Source organism: Capricornis sumatraensis, chromosome 13, assembly GCF_032405125.1.
Source record: "Capricornis sumatraensis isolate serow.1 chromosome 13, serow.2, whole genome shotgun sequence".
Lineage (NCBI taxonomy): Eukaryota > Metazoa > Chordata > Mammalia > Artiodactyla > Bovidae > Capricornis > Capricornis sumatraensis.
In genome coordinates, this window is record NC_091081.1 from 78,537,779 (window position 1) to 78,558,302 (window position 20,524).

At 35.2% G+C, this 20,524-nt stretch overlaps 1 protein-coding gene across 2 annotated transcripts in view; it reads left to right on the forward strand.

Moving 5' to 3' along the window:
* SCAF8 (SR-related CTD associated factor 8) overlaps positions 1 to 20,524 on the forward strand; it is a 151,612-nt gene that overhangs the window by 44,610 nt on the left and 86,478 nt on the right. For both annotated transcript variants that reach the window (XM_068985394.1, XM_068985393.1), the window contains exons 4-10: positions 3,063 to 3,107; positions 6,726 to 6,887; positions 8,109 to 8,262; positions 9,129 to 9,259; positions 12,137 to 12,313; positions 13,876 to 13,955; positions 15,581 to 15,698. In XM_068985394.1, coding sequence (XP_068841495.1) covers positions 3,063 to 3,107; positions 6,726 to 6,887; positions 8,109 to 8,262; positions 9,129 to 9,259; positions 12,137 to 12,313; positions 13,876 to 13,955; positions 15,581 to 15,698 — 867 coding nt within the window. The remainder of the gene's footprint in view (positions 1 to 3,062; positions 3,108 to 6,725; positions 6,888 to 8,108; positions 8,263 to 9,128; positions 9,260 to 12,136; positions 12,314 to 13,875; positions 13,956 to 15,580; positions 15,699 to 20,524) is intronic.

The window sequence follows — 20,524 nt, forward strand, 5'->3', positions numbered from 1 at the left end:
GCTGGTTTTAGAAAAGGGAACCAGAGATCAAATTGCCAACATCTGCTGGATCATGGAAAGAGCAAGCAAGTTCCAGAAAAACATCTATTTCTGCTTTCTTGACTATGCCAAAGCCTTTGACTGTGTGGATCACAATAAACTGTGGAAAATTCTGAAAGAGATGGGAATACTAGACCACCTGACCACCAGAAGAAAGCTGAGCGCCGAAGAATTGATGCTTTTGAACTGTGGTGTTGGAGAAGACTCTTGAGAGTCCCTCGGACTGCAAGGAGGTCCTGCTAGTCCATTCTAAAGGAGATCAGCCCTGGGATTTCTTTGGACGGAATGATGCTAAAGCTGAAACTCCAATACTTTGGCCACCTCATGTGAAGAGTTGACTCTTTGGAAGAGACTGATGCTGGAAGGGATTGGGGGCAGGAGGAGAAGGGGATGGCAGAGGATGAGATGGTTGGATGGCATCACTAACTCGATGGATGTGAGTTTGAGTGAACTCCAGGAGATGGTGATGGACAGGGAGGCCTGGCGTGCTGCGATTCATGGGGTCGCAAAGAGTCGGACACGACTGAGCGACTGATCTGATCTGAACGGCCAAATCTTAGTTTTCATACTTGTAATCAATGTCTAAATAGCATTAGAGTTCAAATCTCTATTTACATGTAGAATATGAAAGATAAGGACATGAGCAATGAACACATTTAACCTAGAGAAATTTCTTCAAAGAAGTGATTTTTCAGCGACTCTGTTGAATAATAGCTTCTTGTGCTTTCTTTTTGTTCTCCATCATTGTGGTCTGATTTCTATGATCGTGATCCTGAAATTGTGCAGCATACATATTATCATTTTTGTTCTGTGGAATGGTTGATGCATTTTAATAAAAGCTTTTGTTGGACAGAATAGTTTTTAATTGAAGACCTTTAAGGAATAGGTATTAACATTGTTTACATTTTTCAGATGTTGGAATGGTCTGAGAAAATTAATTTGCAACAGAATAAAAATAGCTAGATTTAAATTTTTCTCTCAGTCAAGAGAGAAAACATAGTTTACAGTTGAAACATGGTTTACTGTACTATTTTGATTTACTGGTACTTAGTTTTTTAATTTTGAAAAAATAGAAGCATGTTGCAAAATACAGTGAGCAATACAAAGCCGCTTAGAATTTCCAGGTATTAGCATCTTGGCCAGTACATTTGGTTAGTTCTCTACATGTACACACAGACACACATACACACTTTGTCAGGTTTTTTTGACTGAGTCATTTGAGAACTCATTTCAGAATTCATTTAGAATAGCACATAATCCCTAAATACTAGAATTTTAATGTCCTAAAGCAAAGAGATTTCATAGATCAGCAAAACACATCCCATGCAAGAAATTTTACTTTGACGCAACATTATTATCTAATATAATCTACACTTTGACTTATCATTTGTCTGAATGCTAACTTTAGTAGCTAATCCCTGCATTTGTTCATTTTCGGGATCCAGTCAAGGTCTTGTCATATATTTGTCCTCTTACCCAGCCTTTTGCTTTGTTTCTGTTTTGTTTTTCATTGACATTTTTGAAGAGTTTAGATCAACTGTTTTGCAGTACTGTGTTACTTTAACTGCATTTGATGCATATATAAATTGATATTTGAACTGCTTTTTCAGTTAAATGATAGTGTGTTTCATATTAAGGTAAGTCATCGGCTTTTTGTCAGTGTTAAGAGATGATTATTGTGATGGGTGTTTGTTACCATTGCGCACTGTCAATGAAACCTCTGATAACCGGTTATGGAAAAAGATCTATGTGAATTGAAAATCTTTGAATTAACATTTATTAAGCTAACATTTAGTTTTAGTCTGAATTACAAATCATACAAAAAGTAACTAGAAGTAAGAAGCTCTGGCAAGATGTTTTCTCGAAGAATTATTATTTAATAAAAACCACTCAGTGTGTAAATGGTATTTTATATATTGATTTAAAAGATTTAGTTATTTATAAAGTGCCTGATAACTTTTAAGTAGTTGTTTTGGCGAGTTTTTTTTTTTTTTCTTAAATAACTTAAACTGTTGAGTAGACTGTTACTTTGCAGTAAGGAAACTTTATTGTAGATTTTGATTTGGTGAATATGATTAATGAAGGTTTCCTATATTTTTTACTTTATAAATGTTGGATTTCATGCTGCAGTTGAATGGTCTTGTGTCCCAGTGTCCCTTAAGAGAATAAATTATGGGATCACAAATATAAAACAAAGCACAATTGAGGCTAGTTTTTTAAACAGAAATATGTTGATTATGCAATTGCCATTGAACTATTAGGTACAAATTCCAGATAGTTTTTGTTTAACCTATCATTTTTATTTTATTCATTTTTAAGTTTATTCATAGTGTTGTTTTATAAAACTTAAATGTAAAGGGTTTTCTCATAATTGATAAAAGCTCATTTCTGATTTTCAATCCATGTGCTCCCTTCTCTTCTGCTGAATTCATTTTGGCTGATCCATTCGAACATTGTACATCTCTATATTTTGTTATAGGTACATGCTAGTTTCATTTTCTAGGAGAAGCAGAAGATAATGAAGTTGAAAACAACTCCCTTGCATACATTTGTTAATGTTCTTTATTTTCAGTTATTTGATTTTTCTATAGCAACCCACTCCAGTATTCTTGCCTGGAGGATCCCAGGGACGGGGGAGCCTGCTGGGCTGCCTCTATGGGGTCGAATAGAGTCAGATACGACTGACGCTACTTAGCAGCAACAGCAGTACTAACTTAATTTAGCCAATAAAATGTTACTGTTGGAGATCTTTACTTATCCTTCCAGGAAGGAAGAATGTACATCTACCAGTGGCCTACCACCATATTTGGCATATAACACACTGGATATATTGACCATATACCTACTTCAGGAACCTTTACTGACTTTAGCTAGTGCTCATGTTTATGTTTGTTTATGTTACGTTTATCTCGGAATTCATGATTAAAATTCATTGCTTTGTTGATAAACCTTTGAAGCTTTGTTAAACTGTATATTTAGCAAGAAAGTTCTAATCAAACATTTAAAATCTTTTTTCCTTTTAGTTCTATAAACATGTGGTACAGAGTGTTGAGAAATTCATTCAGAAAGTAAGTATATAGTTTTCCCTGTATATGCTAAACGTTCTGTAACTGTAGAATAACACCCCGTGCTATTCTCTTTTCAAAGACCCAATTTTAAATTGTTTTGATGACTGTTCAAAAGTGATTCCATTTGTTTTAATTTCTAATTAAGAAATAAAATGAAACTGCCTTTCAAATAATTCTAAAAACGAAAGCTTTCAGGTAGATGTGTTTGTTAATTTGCATTTCCATAGTGAGCATCTGTTCCGTGAAGAAAATATTTCAGTATGATTTTTTTAATGAAATTTTAGATTCATTGCTTTTTATATAGCCTTTAAAGAAATCCTTCTTATTCATTTCAAGCTTAATGCCTAGAGAGCAGTCCTCCTCGTAGATAAGATGTAGTAAAAATGCTAGCCACTTTTCTTCTGCTGATTCATTTTGTCTCATCCGTTAGGGCAGTATGCATCTCTACATCTTATTATTAGACCTAAAGTTCCATTTTCCAGGGTAAGCAGAGGGAGACGAAGTTGAAAACAGCTGTTTTTGCATACATTTAGTAATTTTTTTGGTAACCAGAGCCCAAGGTGACTAGGTTATATTTCTTTGCTCCTTTTTGATCAGTGCCTTATCTGTGCCGCTTTTTTTGGGCAGGAGTACCATAAGACTTACGATTTGTAAAATGATACTGTAGGACTCTGTCATTGAATTGAGGTTTGGTATTCTGCCCTTTGTTCACTTGCCTAGATGTGAGCAGAACCAGTTTGAGAATCAGAGGTAAATAATCAAAGGTAAATCAAAGGACATAAATTGCAGTATGTTTCTTGAGTGAAAATAGTTGACTGGAGGGGAGGGTGCGTGGATTAAAATAGTATTACTGCATCTCCAAACTATCTGGATAATCTTGAATAAATCAGTTAACTTTTATTTGATTCAGCTTTTTTCCCCTCTTAACATCTTGTTTTCTCAAAACTTAAAGTATTGGTAAAACATATTTTGAGATGAACAGCTAGTGAATTGAAGCTTAAGGTATGGGTTAAAATAACAGGTATGCTGTATGTTTAGGGTAAATCTAACTGTAAGATAGAAATGTTGGTGGTTAGAAAATTTCATTGTTATAAAACTTTAAAAAGGTTCAAGTGTCTAAACAGTGTGTCTTGAACTTTCTTTTGTGCATAAGAAACTTGCACAAATTACCTAGGGATCTTGTTGAAATGCAGGTTCTGATTTCCTGAAGGTGGGTCATTTAGACTCTGGTAAAACCAAAGCAGATCAGGCTCTGGTTAAGTTTCTCCTGAGAGTTGTTCAGTCTCTCATTGGTATCCGACTCTTTGCGACCCTATGTGACTGCAGCACGCCAGGCTTCTCTGAGAGTAGACCTTGTTAAGCCCTGAATGCTCTGGCTCTGTTGGAAAGGTTCCTTTTCCTCTCCTTCTGTTGGAAGCATGCAGTATTCACTTTCAGAATTTGTTTGGTATCAGATATAACCGTGTCCTGAGACTGCCCTCTTTTCTTACACGCTACTGTCAGCATCATTCAGTGCTTTGTAAGTAAAGCCACAATTAATGCAAAGTATAAAAAAAAATCGCTCATGATATTGGAGGCTTAGGAATTCTTGTGTTTTTGCTACTGATAGAACTTGAAGAAACAGTTGAAAGACATTTCAGATTTTTTTAGTCTTAATTCTTCTCTCAAGTTTCTAGGTGGTAATGTGACCAGGTTTACCAAATACTGTTATTTTAAAGCTTTTCTACAACATTTAAATCATACATAACTTTTTTTTTGTTTTTTTTGTTTTTGCCATTTTATGTGGCAGGCACATAAAAATACCTACTGTGATCAGTGAAGGAAATTCCATACTGTAACATCATAATATGGTGTTTCTAAAGGTTATTGTGAAAGAAGTGTTCATCTTTATAGCTTAATACTAAAACCCCTAACACTTTTGAAGCTTTGGAATCTTCACAGTAGGGAAGAAAGGCCCATTTATTGTGGTGTGTACTCATGATTCTTATGTACTGTGAGTTTATAATCAAGAATTTTTGTTATAAATCAAAGAAAAAGGTGTATTTGTTTTTTTTTAAACTCACTACACTAATTGCTTTTATTATTCACCACTCAGTATTTAAAAACTCTCACCAGCAACTTAGCAATTTTATTTAGCCTTACTCTCAAGATAATCATTTCTATAAAATAATACATTAAATATGAGACTATTTTGTCTATTTTTCCAGCATTGAGGAATAGATGACTTTTAACAAAGAAATGTCTTGGCTTTTCATTAAATTTAAACAATTTTTTTAATGGATGTATTATTTGCCTGGCTAGGTAGATAATTATTTGCATGTACGGTAGTCAAAAGGAAAATAAGTCAGATATATGAACTGAGGAACAAATATGCTAGATTGAGGGGGAACATCAGTGAAAACTATTTCAGACTTCTAAAACAATAACTTTCAACAGAGCAGACAGTGTTGAAACCTAAAACTTTAGGTTGGTTAAACCTAAAACTTTAATGTCCACACATCAACATTACTGCCCTTTCATTAAATATTTCAAGTACTAAACAGCCAGAACTTTGCAATAGATACTTATAAATTGGTGCTATCGGTCTCTTCATTTTCTTAATAATGACCTTAAGAAGAAGGGATTTGAAGGAACAAATGATGGATCATCTAGTCTCTTTGCAGAATGAAGTCACTCATTGTCTTGACTGAAAATACTGTTTAGAAACATGTATCTGTGTGTTGGAGGCGGATTGAAGATCCTTTACTCACTGGTCCTTGGGTCTGAGACATTTTCCAAGAAGGCAGTTTTGATTTAGTGCTCGATAGGATTTCTGTGAAATGGCTCTGGTGAAATGCTTACCTAATTACACTCAAAATTTGAACCTGCTTCTAGCAGCCATAATTTCATTTTAATTAGTATGTATTTGGGAGGCAGGTTTTCTCATGCTTCTGGATATGGGAAAATTGAAGCAGTAAACTTGCTGGTGAAGGGTTCTTCATTGTGCTTAGGAAGGTCCCAGGAGACTCATATTCTTCAGATTAGAAGAAGGATAAGAAACACTGATCAGCGAAGCAGCTAAAACATGTTTTCATAGGACAGATTTTTAGAATCATAATGGTAGTGCCTTATCTTTCATATAGGTTTGCATTTGAGAAAAGTTTTAAAACTTCAGGCTCACTGTGTTTAGAATGTTGTAATTTGCTGTTTGATTCCTTCTTTCATTAGTATAGAGATCCCTTTGCTGTGTGTTTTTTGGATGAAATCTAAGGCTTGTTGGCAGTACTTTTTTACCAGAGCTTTTCTTTCTTGAATTCACTGCTTGAATTAAAAAATCATTAAACTATATATATATATTTTTATTTTAACCACACCTTTTGTTTTTTGTTGTTCAAGCCAGTTACACAGGGCTATTTTGAAACTTAGGTGATTGGCAGTTGAACTAAATATGTAGAGTAACCAAAGTAGATTCTTTCAAATGCCATTCCAGAGACATGGTGTGGAATGGTCAACTTCTGTGTGTTCATCACCTCAGTGTGAGCAGTGTGTTTGTGTTTTTATAGATTTCTGGTGACATTTGTCTGTTGAGAATTTTAACCTTCTCATTTGCCTCCTTTCCCACTCTTCTTTTTTCATCAGTGTAAACCAGAATATAAGGTACCTGGACTTTATGTTATTGACTCTATTGTACGACAGTCTCGACATCAGTTTGGTCAAGAAAAGGATGTGTTTGCACCCAGATTTAGTAATAACATCATTAGCACTTTCCAGAATTTATACCGTTGCCCTGGAGATGACAAGGTATGCTGCCTTTTTTTTAAGTTGGGGTAGTCATTACCTTTTTGGTCTTAATAAGACTTTACATTATCGTAATTTATCATATTATATTATCCTTTATTTGTTATCCTTTGCACTGTCCATGTTTCTTTTTGTTATTAGACTTTTCTTAAACAGAATGAAAGATATGGTTGATTTTGCTACTTTTTAATTTATTAAAGCCATTGGTGTTCAAGAAACTGGCTCTAATAAGCATTTGTAATTATCCTAAAATCTTATTTATATGTACAACCAATTCATAATTTTGGTCATTTGATATGAGCTGATATTTACCTATTTAGTTGTCTGTGGAAAATGAATTTACCAAGTAATTAGTAGGCAATAACTGCATATCAGAATTCCTTTGTTATGGAAGTGTTTTCTTAGTGCTGGAAACCGGGATAGTAGAAGGTTACATTTCTTGGATGCTGACTTCGAAATTTAGTGTCCTTATTCTGACAGACTTGATTGCAGTGTTAATTTTGTAGGAAAAGTAAGAACAGGTGAAGACTTACTCTAAAGAAGAGGAACCAGACTTAAAAGCTTACCACAAATCTTTTACCTCCTCTCAAGTACAACAAGATTAGGTAGTTTTATTTTTAATAACTGTTATACAGTCTTGAATCAGAAAAAAGTCTTGTTATACTGGATAGATATGGAGAGAATGTATTATTGTGTCATTAGTTGTAAACTGTTCTTGGATCTGCCTCTAGAGTCAGATTTTTTTTTCTTCTAACTAATCTTGGTACGTTGATGATTCTTTGCAGGCAGAAAGAATGCTTCCAGTTTTAATGTGATCCATCGTAATTGAGTCTTAAATACCTTAGAACTCCACCTAAAATAACTCATTTGAGATTTTATATAAACATTTTTGATGTAACTTAGACACATTGATTTAGGAATTTCACTAGTTTGGACTTGGATTTATGTCCATTACAATGAATAAGTCAGTCTTGAATTTGTAGACTTCATAATAAGAATATTTGTCATTTATAATAAAGATTAGTATATAGGGATTTTTTTATAATCACAGTTGGAAAGATTATACTGATACTGTAATTTCAGTGCCTGAACTCCATTAAGTGTCCAAGAAGTATTTTAATCCATCCTTCCTGTCCATGGCCTGAGGAGCCTCTATGATATGACTGTTTTCTAAAGTTTTGAAAGCAAAAAAATAAAAATAATCATTTTTCTTTTTTCCTCTAGAGTAAAATAGTGAGAGTGTTAAACTTATGGCAGAAGAATAATGTATTTAAGAGTGAGATTATTCAGCCTCTTCTGGATATGGCAGCAGGGATTCCGCCTCCAGTTGTCACCCCTGTTCTGGCCAGTACTACTGCTGCTATGAGCAATACTCCAGGTATGTTGCTTTGAGAGAGACTTTCTGAGTGTTCTACTCATGCATTTCAGGTGATTATTTGACAGTGCAGGAGAATTTGTTTCGCTTTAGGTAAATGAAAGGAAGTCTTAATTTGAAGGAACAATAAAATCAGAAATTATATGTGTTTCATTCTTTTCAAAAAAATTAAAAAGCTAAGCTTTTAATGTTCCTAGAAACGTACATAATCAGCTTGGGAAGTTGGTATGTCAGTTAAATTTTTCCTGATTTAGACTGTAATCTTTTAAACTTGCATATATATCAACTTGATATTCATAGTGAGCTAAGTGTACTTAATATATAAAGAGAACCCTGTAAAAATTTATTTAATGGATCCAAGAATGAGTAATAATCTCAAAATCATGGAGGTTTTTTTGAGGTATTTAAATGAGATTTGAATTTTTTTTTTTAACCATAGTCTTAAGAATTACTTTTGTTATCATTTTGATATATGTTTATTTTGGGGTATGTACATATACATTTTGGAACAATAATAATTTTATGTACACTTTTATAATACTTTTGTCATCAGAGATTGAGTATTTCTTTATGTCATTGAATTTTCTTCTTTAGTAAGGTATTTAATGATTTCCGAGTATTGTAGGCTCCTTTAAAATGGTAGCTTAGTTAATTGAGAATAAGTATGAAAAGCTCTTTCTGGTCATTTTTGTTGTTGCCATTTTGTTTGTTTAATGAACCTAATTATGTAATGGTTTTTAAAGATGAAGACAGTAAAATTATGTAAATTTGTACATATTTTATAAAAGTGACAGAACAAATCCAATTTTCCACATCTTATTTATTTACTTACATATTTATTGGGAATGGGTTTGATGTCTTTCTAAAAGGAACTCCTGTGACACCTGTGACTCCAGCCAACGTGGTCCAAGGTTTACCTGATCCGTGGGTGTCTCAGATAACAAATACAGATACACTTGCAGCAGTAGCTCAGATCTTACAGAGTCCTCAAGGCCAGCAGGTGAGCAGCCTTTTTTGTTACGTCAACATGATTTAGAACTCATTGTTTTCCTAATGAATGCATTGTTTCATTATGTACCACCTAAAGAGTGTTTTTTTTTAATGTTTTTTTTAAATGACCACACTACATACAATACTTCGTAACTTGCTTTTTTAAATTTAATAATGTATTATGTCTGTTTTTATCATTGAAGATTATTTTACAAATAATTCATTCTACACCAAAATAATTGATTTAGCACATAGTTTTGCCAAGCATTATTAGGTGCTATTGTTAATCCAGTAATGAGACTGGGAAGCCTTCTGCCTTGGGGAAGATATCTTTCTGTCTTAGGGGAGACAGACAATAAAGAAGTACAAAACATTATTTAGATAGATATATATGACTTAAAGGGACTTCCCAGGTGGTGCTAGCAGTAAGGAACCTGCCTGCCTGCAATGCAGGAGATGTAATGAGATGTGGGTTCAATCCCCGGGTTGGGAAGATCCCCTGGAATAGGAAATGCAGCCCACTCCAGTGTTCTTGCCTGGAGAATCACATGGACAGAGGAGCCTGGCAGGCTACAGTCCATAGGGTTGCGCAGAGTTGGACACTACTGAAGCAACTTAGCACATATGACTTAAAACAGGGCAGATCTTTAGAGTGACTAGGTTTGGAAGAAGGGGTCAGAGTTAGGGTAGCCAAGAGAAAGCATCTTTGACAAAGTGACATTTGAAGAACCTGTTAGGGCAGATATGAGATTATCTTTCCTTAGCATCTGTGTGGTTTTTGTTTGTTTGTTTTTAAGCTTATCCTTTAAAACCAGATTAATTGTGATCTATACAGTAAAACTCCCCGAGCTGTCCTTCCCACATACTCACACATTTCAGCCTCCTGTCTTTGTTTAAATGCCAGCTCAGTAAGGCCTTCAGACAGCTATTTAAAACTGGAAATGCTGCCTTTCATCTGCTCTGCTCCCTTTCTTTGTCACCTGCCTTCTTTTCTTCCTTAGCACCTAATATCTCATGTAACTTCCTCATTTGTTTCATTCACTGTCTCTTTCCATTGTAATGTATACTGTATAAGGACAAGGAGTTTCTGTTTTGCTCACTGCTGTATTTTCAGTGTCTAGGTTATAGCAGGTATTCAGTATATTTTGTGAAACGAATGACTGATGTATAGAGGCATAACAATGTTGGGGTATAGAGAATATATCTTAGAATTGAGTTTTCTAGAAGATAAGATAGTCTACGTATGTTACGAGTCATGACATTGAAGTGGTAAACCTAAGTGTGGGACCTGGGCTGAGAAGTGAAGGATTCATGTACTAAGCAGTGAGGAGTTGCCAGAGATTTTTATGTTGAAGTCACATGATCTAAAGAGTAGTTGAATGGATGGGAAAAAAGAGAATCTAGAGATAAGGAGTATATTTGTTGGTAACAGTGATAATAGAAAGACAGTAATATGTGAAAAATAGTACAGTTGTGGACTCTTTAAAATGACAACCTTTAAAAAAATGGAACCAGTTCATTTATTTAGCCTTAGATTGGATCACGTTTCTACATTTTTGGGACAGTTGTGAAATCAAATTGAGTATTAGATTAAATTGTAGAATTTACTAGCTTTCTGTGATTATGATATTTTGAAAAGAACCCATAAAAGCAAATCTAATTTTTTAAAAGGTATCTATTGAAAAGTACTTTTGGCAGGAGACTCGGTATTCCAGAAGAATAGTGCAAAGAGTCAAGGAGACACAGTAATCTGAGATGTGAAGTCAGAGTAGAGAAGAAGTAGAACGCTGCAGCCTTTGAACCTGGGTGACGGAAAGGCTAACACTGCTGTGGGGCGTGGTGGGGGCGGGATGCAGGTGTCAGAAGGAGCGTTTAGAAGGTGTGAAGACGTTTCCTTCCTTCCTTTTTTCCTCCCTATAATACTCCCTTCTGTTAGTCATCCATCCTGTCTGGTTTGGAGCTTCTTTAGTGCAGAAGTTCAGCTATCATATATTTTTGTACTTTGTTTCCTGTCACATTAGTAGTTTGCAGTAAATGTTTTTTGATAAGTGAAGATTGGTTTGTTTTCCAATGTTCCTTTTTGGGAATAGGCATGGAATTGTTTCACTTACTGTCATCATGCATATTTTTATCTTCTCTCACTGTAAATTTAACTTTACTTAAAGAATACAAATGTCTTGTTTAGCAGTAGCTTTGCTATTTTTCTATTCCAAACTGATAATTTTCAGATTTAACTTCGGTTTACATCTAAAGTAGAAAAGTAATTACTTCTGGGATATATGTAGGGCTTACTTAACTGTAATATCTTTAGGATTTCATTATTATTTCTATTTTTTAAGAGAGAAGGTGAATACAGAGGGGACAGGGGTTGCTTGCAACTCTTGATGACACTATTCATCTTTAATTTCCTTAGTTTCAGACTGCTTCAAGGGAAAGATTCCTTATTTTCTTTCCTCCTTTCAGGAATGTGTTGTCAGATGGTAAATTTAAATGATAGCAAAAGCAGTTGTTGTAGGTGCTTGCCCTTCTATATCGATTGAGTTTGTTGAAGAAGGGAATGAAAAGCTTAGTGAGAGAAATTAGTCTGCTTGTGATGGGTTTTTATTTTGTTGTTTGTCATGGTATGGTCATTTTATTTTGTTTAAAGTTCCTTGACTTTCCAGGAGTAAAGACAAACTTATTTAGAACTGTTACATATGGCACACACACGCAAATCTTATTTTAAAAATGAATTGTTTTTTTTTTGAGTCAATATGTATTTTTTCTTGGTCTCTAGACTGTAGAATGATAAATTTTATTGACTCAAAGTTTAGATGAGCATTCTTATGGGTAAAACCCAACACCTGTTTGTAACAATTTTCTTTTCTCTCCCCGCACACCCCTGCAGCTTCAGCAGTTAATACAGACTTTACAGATACAGCAGCAGAAGCCTCAGCCCTCCATCCTGCAAGCCCTGGATGCTGGTCTTGTCGTCCAGCTGCAGGCTCTTACAGCACAGCTTACAGCAGCAGCTGCAGCAGCCAACACCCTCAATCCCCTAGAACAGGGGGTGTCTTTTAACAAGGTAGAAATTAGGATAACAGATCTGTTCTGTATGAAGAACTGAATTTTCTGTACTATCATGTAGATTGCAATTATGTAAATTACATTTTACTGTAGAACTGTTTCATGTTTTAACATCCATTGTAGTCTATAAGGGTTTTCCTGGTGGCTTAGACGGTAAAGAACCCACCTGAAAAGTGAGAGCCCTGGGGGTTGAGAAAATCCCCTGGAGAAGGAAATAGCAACCCTCTCCAGTATTCTTACCTGGAGAATCCCCATGGGCAGAGGAGCCTGGCAGGGTACAGTCCATGGGGTTTTAAGTGTCAGTCAGACACGACTGAGCAACTAAACACAGCACTGTGTAAGGGGCTTCCCAGATGGCAGTAGTGGTAAAGAACCTGCCTGCCAGTGCAGGTGACATACAAGATGCGGGTTCATTCCCTGAATTGGGAAGATCCCTGGAGGAGGGCATGGCAACCACTCTCAACCATTCTTGCCTGGAGAATCCCATGGATAGAGGAGCCTGGCGGGCTACAGTCCATAGGGTTGCAAAGAGTCAGACATGACTTCAGCGACTTAGCACACGCAGATGTACTGTTATTGAGTAAATATTACTTAATAACTTAACAGTTACTGAGTAAATATTACTGTTTATTAAATACATTTTACAAAAGATTCAAATTTCTGAAAGAAATTTTAAGTAATTTTATAAATCCACTTGAAGGCAGTAAAATTGTATATTCACTATTGAGACAAATGATTTTTGAGCTCATTTTTATGGAGTTACAAATAAATTAATTATAGTGTCTAGCCTGTAATTTTAACCTGCTAAAATTGTAAAGTATGTGAAAGTTCGAAGGAAAGCTTCCTTACAAGTTGTTACAATAGTATAATATGATAAATTGAGATATAACTGTATTTTCAAAGTTGAAAATCTTGGATGTTTAACTTGTGTGACATCCTCAGTATTCTTGGTGATTATCAGAATATTATCCCTTGGAAATGTTATCTATATTCTTTTTATTTCTGCTGTTATTTTCATAGAAATATAAATATTGATTTATTAGATTATATTACTTAGGTTTGTTTAGCCTACAACTTTCAAAAAACCTTTAAATTGATCATTTAAAAGACGGTGGAGCATTCTGAGAGAACTGTACTAGTAATAGATCTGTTGATTATAGTTCTATAGATTATAGTTCTAGATCTTTTTTTAAAATAACACTTTTTTACTCTTGACAAGCCACTCAAATATTTAAATCCTAATCTTCTCTTCTATAAAGTATTGGTAATTATCCTATGTGTCACGATTGATCTGCTTCATAAGACAACGTCTGTCAGAATTCTTTGAAGAGAAGTAAAGGTCCACGCAAAATGTTTTTTATAGTATAACAATAAACAATAAAGTTACATGAAATAAACAGTATGTAACAAATTATATGAAAGAAATAATTACATTTTAAATGATAGAGATAAATTAATGGAATGTCATTGATCTTCAGAATAGCATTTGTAACTTGTATTTGTGTAAAGTGCTTTTAAATTTGTCTCTTTCTCTCCCTCTTTTTTTTTCCCTCCACTTAGAAGTTGATGGATAGGTTTGATTTTGGGGAAGATTCTGAGCATAGTGAAGAACCCAAAAAGGAAATTCCAGCTTCTCAACTGTAAGAGTTGTTATGTTTTTCTTCATAAACCATAAATTTTTTCTGTTATCTTTATAAACATGGCCATCTGAACTACTCAGTATACTTTGAGCATTGTTTCTGGCTCTTGGGCTCTCACATAAGAAGACGGAGGAGTTGCTGCTTGTTGCCTCCCTATATTGTTTTGACTCTATGAACTTTGCAGATAGTTGGGATATATAAAAATTCTTTACTGGAAAATTGATAGGTGTTGATAAATTTGGTTGTAACATTTGCTGTTGATATATTAAGCTTTAGGTTATTTACCTCAGTTGAAATAGTAGGAGAAAGAAGTTTTCTTATAGTGTCCATGGCTGCTTCTGGGAAGTATATAGTAAATTCTGGGCATGTATCAGATTAATTAGAAGTAAGGAACAGGGTTGTAGGGATTTTGTTTGTTAAAGAAATAGATTGTGAGTTTTTATTTAAATCAGTGATTCCCCTTCTTCCTTACCCCAAACAATTGTGCAGAGCCTTGGATTCTGTGAGGGTTCAGGAGAGGACCAGTGGGAAAGAGGATGTTGGAGAGGAAGGTGAAAGGTGGGAGAATAGGAAAGGGATGATGAGTGGGGAAAGCCTCTGGATGTCTTATTTCAGCAGTTACTAGTTTTCTATATTGTGATAATATATTAAAATATATATAAAAATGCATTTATATATAAGCTTATGATAAAGAGATTCTACTTGAAAAATTAAGAACTAGTGTTTTCGACTACAAAGCATTTGAGATCATGTAGATCAGTGTCCTGAGCAATGTAAGAATCTCCTGTAACAGTCCTGATAGGTTTTTTATTTGTTGTTTTAATGCCTCCTATGACATAGAGTTAAGTAGTTGTTAATATGGTTTGATCTTTTGTTACTGAATCCTATGGGATTTGCTTTCTACACACTGATCCATTTTGCTTTCTGAAGCAAGGAAGCAAATTTGCTCCATAATCTGTTGAGACATAGCCATTCAGTATTTGAAGATAGGTATCATTCTTCCCCTTAGGTTTATTTGCTCCAGATGAAGTATACTTTTTTCCAACTGTTTCAAGACTTCTCACCATCCTGATTGCCCCTTTGGGGATGCCCTCTTTTTTGTTCATGTCTTACCTTGTGGCACCCAGAATTCCAGGTGTATTCATTCCAGGTGTGAATTTCCCAGAATACAGTTAAATTATTATTTTCTCTTATCTAAACATTCTTTCTGTTAACATGCCTAATAATGTGAAAGTAGATTATTTTTTTTAAGTGTATGATCAGTTTTGATTATAGATTGTACATATACTGATTGATGGAACATTTTTCCCATTGTGTCACGGTTTATAAGTGTTTCATTAAGATTTTCTTAAAATGCTCTAATGTAAAAAACTACTACTTTATACACAGTGATAGCAGAGTATGTCTAACATATAATCCATCTGTTGAAACTATTGAAGTATATTTCTTATTTCAACATATTAAAGTTCTGAGTTACTCTATTTTCTGTATTAATATTAAAAGTAAACACTATAATAGAGTATATTCCATTTGTTGACATTTTGGGGGTGTTTTTGAATATTCTTTTACTTTCATATTATCTTTATTGGATTTTAAAATATATTTACACTTGGTTTTCCTTGTAGTTCTCATGTTTCGGAATCTGTGAACAATTCCATCTTTCATCAGATAGCAGAACAACTGCAGCAGCAAAATCTTGAACATCTCAGACAGCAGCTCCTGGAACAGCAACAGCCTCAAAAGGTCTATAACCCCATCTTGTGGTCTTTATTGTTACGGCTGTCTACAGTCTGTCACTTGGTGATTTTTCTTCAGCTGGTTGTTACTCGGAAGATGAGTCTTTTCAGGATCTTTACAGTTTTTGTTTGTTCTGTTTTTTTTGTAATTTTGAAATGTGTTCTGGCAGCTTATGTATCTGTTGAGAAATTATAAAAATTATTTTCAGTATCCTGTAAGGAATTAGAGGACAGAAGACATGGTGTTTCAGTATTACAGTGTGAAACTTTTCTTTCCTCTCAGTTCCCTGTTAAGCATCGTGATTTTGCTATTGTTGATGACGATGACAAAGTAGGTTGCTATCTTTAATTAGACTTTCGGTAGGTGGCAAGAGCTTCATTAGCCATGATTACAGCTACTGCTTTTCAGGTAGTTTTTTTACAGTTCAGTTTTATCTTTCATTTGATCCTTTTCTTTAAAAAGGTATAGTTTCTTTGACCACATCTTTTATATGCTGAGATACAGGTATTTTGAGTCTCATTTACACTGTAGGAAATTGAAGCTTAGTGAAATGAAGCATCCACTGTTAAAGTGCACTGCCAGTATGAAATACCTTCCATCTTAAGACTCACCATTATTTTATATATACCCAAGAATTTTTAAGTACTTCTAAAGTATATGTAGGCTTCCCAGGTTGCACAGTGGTAAAGAGTCCACCTGCCAATGCAGGAGACAGAAGAAATGGAGGTTCAATCTCTGAGTCAGAAAGATTCATTGCTCCGGAATTCTTGCCTGGAAAATTCCATGGACAGAGAATCCTGGCAAGCTACAGTCCATGGGGTTGCAAAGAGTCGAACAGAACTGAGCAAATGGACACGCACACACAAATTACATTCTGTGTAGTTTTAAGAATCTTCTAAATTTCAGGCATGATGAAATGTAAAGTTGTACCTTAGAATGGATACAATATGTCAAATTATTGTGAAGCTAAGGTTAAATCCATTGCAAACCCTGATTTTGCTCTGTTTGAGAAATAGTTATGGATGTAAAACTGTTTACATTATGAGTTTCTGAGAATCTCATACTTCTTCTAATCAAATCTTTTGGCGCTAATGAATTTAATACAATACCACAAATGTTAAAGTATGAGCGTTGTTAGACGGATGATACATGCAGAGAAGAACAGAGAAGCATTTTGCCTCAAGTAAGCTCTTCTCTAGTAGAGTATGTATATCTGTATGATTACAAGGCAGAATACTGGTTTTTTAATAGAGGTATAAGTGAAGGACTATGGGAATATGGAAGAGAGAAGATTACTTTAGTTTCGATAGCAAACCTTAGACACTGTTAGGGTCTGACATTGTCCTTTCAGTGCAAATGGTAATGGATTTTGTTGATATTTGTATGTTGGAACTTGTACCTGGAATCATGAGAATGAAATTCATACCTTGTTTTGAAGAAATAATTCTGATAGAAGTAGGTGCATTATTTTATGTCAGGAAAATAAAATTTATCTGCTTGAGAATTTAGGAACTTGAGGACAAAGGAGAGTAAAAAACATTTGAATATTATTTTAAAACACAAGTTGTGATTCAAGAAAAGGAAACAGATTGTCAGTGATACAAGAAACTTCAGAGCTGTTACAGAGCCAAGAGGTGGTAGTAATGGAAGTTTATCTAAGCAGATTTACTCACCTGTAAATGTGACACTTTTGAATTTCCTTAGTTCTAACTTCATTTCAGAAGTTTTAGCAGAAACAATAAAATGAAAGTTTAACAGAAAAAGAAAAAAAAAATTCTGGTCTTAGTTGATTGCTTTATATATCATCTCCACAATTTCAGAAGGTATAGTAATAGAATCTCTTTGAAAGGAGTAAATGTCCTTAAAAGCTTCCTTGTTCAAAAATGGCAGTGAAGAAACAAAGCAACTTCTCTTAGGCATAAGATGAATAGTGTTTAAAACCTATCACAAATTTAAAATCGAAGAGTAAACATCAGCAGAGTAACAGTTAAATTCAGTCAGTTGTGTAATTGGCTCTACCAAACCAGTTACGTTTTTAAGATGAGGTGTTTTTATTTAAATATGTTTTTATTTAAGATGGGGTGGGATATGCAGGAAAACTAAGTGTTTGTATTCGCTGCTAAGCTCAGTGTGGTGACCTAACGTTATCACAGTCTTGGAGTGAAGAGGATACTGGGGTTGCTAGTGCCGCTGTTTCTCGCAGCCCTGACCACACTTGTAAGGGCTTGAGGCCTTTTGTCTAATGATGGAAAGCTGGTGGAGAACGGGAGAACTTTCTGAAAATGGTTGAATCATGAGGAACTAACAATCATGTCATAAAAGGAATGATTTCTCTTGTCTTGAGTAAGTTGGAGTTGTGCTTTTGATAACTGTTTTATCAGATATCCAAGAGTCAGATAACTCAGAATGAAATGCTCATGGTGAAAGTGATGACTGATAAAATAACTTTAACCAAAGTGTTAGAAATCAAAAGATTAGAAACTATTCAGCCAATTAATAATAAACAGCTATCAGTGGGATATCAGCAAGATGTAACTTACTTTGCTTCAGTAGTTTTTTATTGTTGTTATTTGGTCGTTAAGTCGTCCAACACTTTGCGACCCCATGGTCTGCAGCACACCAGTCTTCCCTATCCTTCACTGTCTCCCGGAGTTTGCTCAGATTCATGTCAGTTGAGTCAGTGGTATTATCTAACCATCTTATCCTCTGTCGCCTGCTTCTCCTCTTGCCCTCAGTCTTTCCCAGCGTCAGGGTCTTTTCCAGTGAGTTGACTCTTTGCATCAGGTGGCCATAGTATTAGAGCTTTAGCTTCAGCATCAATCCTTCCAGTGAATATTCAGGGTTGATTTCCTTTAGGATTGACTATCCAAGGGACTTTCGAGTCTTCTCCAGCACCACAGTTTGAAAGCATCCATTCTTCGGCTCTCTGCTTTCTTTATGGTCCAGCTGTCACATCCATACATGACTACTGGAAAAAGCACAGCTTTAACTACGCGGACCTTTGCCAGCCAAGTGATGTGTCTGTCCTTTAATACGCTACCTAGGTTTGTCATAGTGTTTCCTCCAGGGAGCAGGTGTCTTAATTTTGTGGCTACAGTCACCATCTGCACTGATTTTGGAGCCCTGGAAAATAAAAATCTGTCACTGTTTCTACTTTTTCTCCCATCTATTTGCCATAGTGATGGGACCAGATACTATGATCTTAGTTTTTTGAATGTTGAATTTTAATCCAGCTTTTTCACTCTGTTCTTTCACCCTCATCAAGAACCTCTTTAGCTCCTCTTCACTTTCTGTCATAAGTGTGGTATCATCTGCATATCTGAGGTTATTGATATTTCTCCCAGAAATCTTGATTCCAGCTTGTGCTTCATCCAGCATTTTGCATGATGTACTCTGCGTATAAGTTAAATAAGCAGGGTGACAATATACCGCCTTGATGTACTCCTTTTTCAATTTTGAAGAAGTTCGGTGCTCCATGTCTGGTTCTAAGTTGTTGCTTTTTGACCTGCATACAGGTTTCCCAGGAGACAGATAAGGTGGTCTAGTAGTCCCATCTCTCTAAGAATTTTCCACAGTTTCTTGTGATCTGCATAGTCAAAAGCTTTAGCATAGTCAGTGAGGAAGAAGTAAATGTTTGTTTGTTTGCTTTTTCTATGATCCAATTCTTATTTATACCTGCTTGAAATACAATGCAGTACTCTTGGTGATGCAGTAAACCTGAAGGAAGGTGTATTTCACGGTTGAATCCCACTTCTCAACACTTCCTTACTTTTTAAATTATTATTTTAGGGTTTTTTTCACAGTTGGGAATAATTGATGAGTAATAGTGGAATAATTCTTTAGGATGATGAAATAGCAAAATGTTTCAATATATAGGAGAAAAACACCTCTAAGTTCCCATGACATACATAGCTTAGACCTTAGATGTAGTTAGGGTCCAGTTGACCTAATGCTAATTGTAAGATCATAAAATGAATGGTGGTTGAATTTTATTATAATTTTAAAATACAGTTTTATTTTTTGGCTGTCCTGGGGCTTCCTTGCTGCTTGGACTTTTCTCTAGTTGGGATGAGCTAGCTTCTCATTGCAGCGGCTTCCCTTGTTGTGGAGCAGAGGCTCTAGGACACGTGAGCTTCAGTAGTTGGGGCATGTGGGCTCAGAAGTTGCGACTCCCCGGGCTCTAGAAGACAGGCTAAATAGCTGTGGCGCACGGGCTTAGTTGCTCTGTGGCGTGTGGAATCTTCTAGATCAGGGATCTAACCTGTGTCTCCTGCATTGGCAGCTGGATTCTTACCACTGAGCCACCTGGGAAGCCCTTGTAGTTGAATTTTAAAAGTAAATTTTCTCTTTGTCTTCATAAGATTTCAAAGAAAAAATAGAGTCATGAACCGCAGCCTTTTCAAATAGGTAAAACTGCCCACAAAGAACCTCAGAATCTAACATTGGTTGCAGTGGATTCTGCTGGTTATATCAAGCAGACTATTACACAGATAATCAGAGGTGAAAGACAGAGGTGAGGTGGATGGTGGATGTGATGCTCCAGGTGGGTGGTGAGCTAAGAAATACATGATGTGAAGGGTGTAGCAGTACCGAATTAAGGCCAAACAGCAAGGCTCGGGGTAAAATGGAATATTATCTTGCTGTGTTGTTAAGAATTTTATTTTTATTGTACCACTTTGAAGGCTGGGACTGTGCTTAAAGCACACTTTGATTTGTTCTCAAAAGTATACTAATTTACCAACTTTTGGTCAATTGTGTGGAATAAAGCAGGCATTTAATTAACAAGTTTTTTAGCTTTAATTTATTTCTAAACCTTGAAAATGTTACTTGTC